Source organism: Triticum dicoccoides, chromosome 5A, assembly GCF_002162155.2.
Source record: "Triticum dicoccoides isolate Atlit2015 ecotype Zavitan chromosome 5A, WEW_v2.0, whole genome shotgun sequence".
In the NCBI taxonomy this organism is placed as follows: Eukaryota; Viridiplantae; Streptophyta; class Magnoliopsida; order Poales; family Poaceae; genus Triticum; species Triticum dicoccoides.
In genome coordinates this window covers 520,595,059-520,598,343 of record NC_041388.1, presented here as the reverse complement: position 1 = coordinate 520,598,343, position 3,285 = coordinate 520,595,059, and the positions used below count along the sequence as shown (strand labels likewise).

The following is a 3,285-nucleotide window of genomic DNA, read 5'->3' as shown; positions in this document are numbered from 1 at the left end:
GGCGACCTCCCTCCCTTGCTCCTCAACCCAACCCAATCCCGGTTCGATTCAGTTCAGAGACGAAACCCCTCCTACATCGCCGCTGCGGCCACACACTGCCAATCCCCTCACTCCACCACGCCTTCTTCTTGTCCCGATTCCCGGACGGGCGTCGACACGGCCAGCGTCAAGATGTCCATGAACCCCTTCTGTGAGATTGTCGTGGACGAGGCGCTGCGGCTCTGCGAGGCCGGCGCCACCTCCAAGGTCGTCACGGCCACCGTCGGTCCCGCGCAGGCCGCCGACACGCTCTGCACCGCACTGACCATGGGCGCCGACCACGCCGTCCACGTCCTCCATGACCCCGACCCCGACCCCGCCCGCCCGCTCCTCCCGCTTGTCGTCGCCAAGATCATCCGCGCCCTCACGCTACAGGAGACCCCCGGCCTCCTCATCCTCGGCAAGCAGGTTCTCAGATCGGCCTCAATTCAGTCAGTTTTTTGCCTCATCTTTCATGGTGTCTGACTTGCTCTGCTTCCTGCCTGCGCGTGCAGAGTGCTCCCTCTAGGTGAAGTGGCCCACCGCAGCGCCAAGGGATTCGTCTCCGAGGACGAGTTCCTCTCCATCCCGGAGTTCTCCACCAACCGCTCTCCCAGGTCCGTCCCTCCCCCTCCCCCTCACTCTCTCGTCGCCGAGACGGGCAATTTTGTTCCCCTGCTCCCTTTGTCCCCGTCGTGCCACCTCCAGATGACTCACTAACTGATTGTAGTACCAGTGCGTGCCTCTTGTTTTTATGCGCTGTCCTTGGATTACACACACATCACTTGCCTCTACTACTATTTTCCTAGTGGTATTGTATACAGCTCTGTCCCCACTCAGTTTTTCCACTAATTGGGAAAAACTAATCCAGCATTATACCAATCACAGAACCTGTACACAATCGATCGGCATAGGGAGTTTTACCGTACATGTGGAACCTGAATATCTCTATGAAGACAAGCACCTTCCACATCTGCTTGGAAAAAGCTCTGGCTATCTTTGATTGGGTACGGACGGACTCATAGTTTTCAAAGACTGGTATAATGCTTTTTGTCAAATATGTAACACTTATCATAGACCACAAAAATCTGCATATAGATCATTTCTACTGAATATTTGCATCTCATTTTTCTTCCCCAGTAAAACTCGGTGTATCTAATTTGTACATATAGTGTATTTTTTCCAGCAAAACATGACCTCCCTTGCAAATTACATAGCCCTATTGACTTTCTTTACTCAGTTTGACTGTTTTAGTTATATTTAGGAGATTCAACAGTGTCAACTATGGAGGTGAGACTGATTTTGACCTTCCATTTCTTCTATTTGCAGAGGTTGCTACGTATGGTTGATGGATTGAACTTCAAGGAATTTGTTTCTTTTCTCTCTACCTTCAGCGCAAGGGCCAGCCTTCAGCAAAAGATTGAGTGTAATGCTCATCACGTTTCTTTTCCTTTTTGCTGTCTATCTTGAAAGGAGTGTATGTTGGTTTGGGTCTCTCTGATCCTTATGATGACTACTAATTTGTTGGTCCGGTGTTGATCGGGTTTGTGTTTCATTGAGCAGTGAGATTTAAGGTGTATGACATTTATGGCAAGGGGAAAGTATCCTTCAAGGACCTGGTACAGATTTTACGTGACCTAACAGGCTCATCCATGTCAGAGAAACAAAGAGAGGTTCTGATTTGATCCAATCCTATATTTCATTGCATAGTACTACATTCACTTGCAAGTACACTTACTAAATCAACAAGAACAAATGTGGCTCTTTCCTTGTTTCCTTTTCAAATAATTAGTACTGTGCCATCATAAACACATCAAGTGTGCATAACTTGTTTCCAAAGTGAAGGGAACCCTGACACTAAATTGTAGGTTTCTTCATTGCAGTAAATGTTCAGAGTAGCATGCTTCGCAGTGCAAATTCCTATGTTGATATTTACTACTACCTCTGTTCGTAAATATAAGACTTTTATTTACGAACAGAGGAGCATTAGCTAGAAAATATAGCCTTGTGTGGAACCAATCCTTGTGTATCTAAGAGCTAAACAAACATGCCATACAAGGAAATGGAAGGCTTGTGTAGTTTCAACTGTTCGTTGCCAATGATTAATCATCTTGTTTGTTTTTTGGCTGCATCTGACATACGTTCTTATGCCTGTTTACTCCAGGTCAGGCTCACGTTTCGTGGCTGAAAGGAAAACGAGCCTATGCTTGCACCAACATTATTAGAATGAGGTGTGGGCATGTATCATTTTTTAAACTCTGCTATCTTTTCCCAAGTCTTTATTATCTTGCCTAGCCTTGTACTGATATGTATTGTTTGCTGCTAATTACCCAAGATAGTGTGTGATGTTAAGGATAACCTGAGAACACATGCCTAAGCTTATAAGATATGGCATGTGACAGTGCTGCTGCTGTTTGAATGCTTCTACTTCTAGCTGCTTGCTTGGATAGGTGTGCACTTGTGCTGGTGGTGGTGCTGCTTGTGCTGCTACTGCTCATTCTTGTGCTCCTAACAAAATTGAATATAATCATTCTTGTTGGATCGTGCAGACATGTATTTGCTGCTAATTCTTGTGCTGCTAACACATTCTTGTACTGCTCATTCTTGTGATGCTTAAGCTGTTGATTGCCTAATTTTATTCATCGTCTCCAGAATAAATTCATTTGATTGCCTGCGACATCTCCACTTAAATACTCATAATGCTACTGTCTAGGTTTTGTTCAATTGGACTGACTATATATCTCTTGTTAAAATTGTGGTCTTGATCTTTTGTTTAAACCTGAGACATCATGCATAACTAGCTCTTCCTTTCAGTCTAAACCTGAGATCTCTTTTGTTCTATATTCAGATCTGGCTGATGGCCACAGTGTTGTTTTGTTGTGCTTGATAAACCTGAGACTTATTTTTATTGCAATATTGAAGTTGTTTGGCCTTAGCAGCAGTACACTCTAATTTTGGTGGCCTTTATGTTCATTCTTTTACAGGAGCTCCAGGCCTATTTTTTTGGAGTGTGAAGTCGTGAAGCCAAGTGTGAAGCAGTACTTAGCAAACAGTTTTTGGTTCTGTACTTAGCAAAGAGTTTTTGGTTCTGAAGTATGAAGCCAAGTGTAAATTGTAATATTGTAAAAGTATAATGTAGTGTTCATGAATTATATCTGTTCTGTCCTATTTGAAATAATGATTATGTATGTTGAAAATATGTGAAATGGAAACTTGACCAGTGGGACCCAGTTATGAATATAATCTGAGCAATTTTGAAATTTATGA

The 3,285-nt window shown here is 43.8% G+C and overlaps 1 protein-coding gene across 1 annotated transcript; it reads left to right on the top strand.

Moving 5' to 3' along the window:
* Positions 1–3,077, top strand: LOC119299856 (the record flags this gene model as incomplete). The annotated part of the gene is made up of 6 exons (XM_037576993.1): positions 1–470; positions 534–635; positions 1,350–1,444; positions 1,582–1,691; positions 2,183–2,249; positions 3,003–3,077. Coding segments are annotated over 5 exons (801 nt in total), but the record flags the coding sequence as incomplete, so codon positions are not given.
* Between the last annotated feature and the right edge of the window lie 208 nt (positions 3,078–3,285).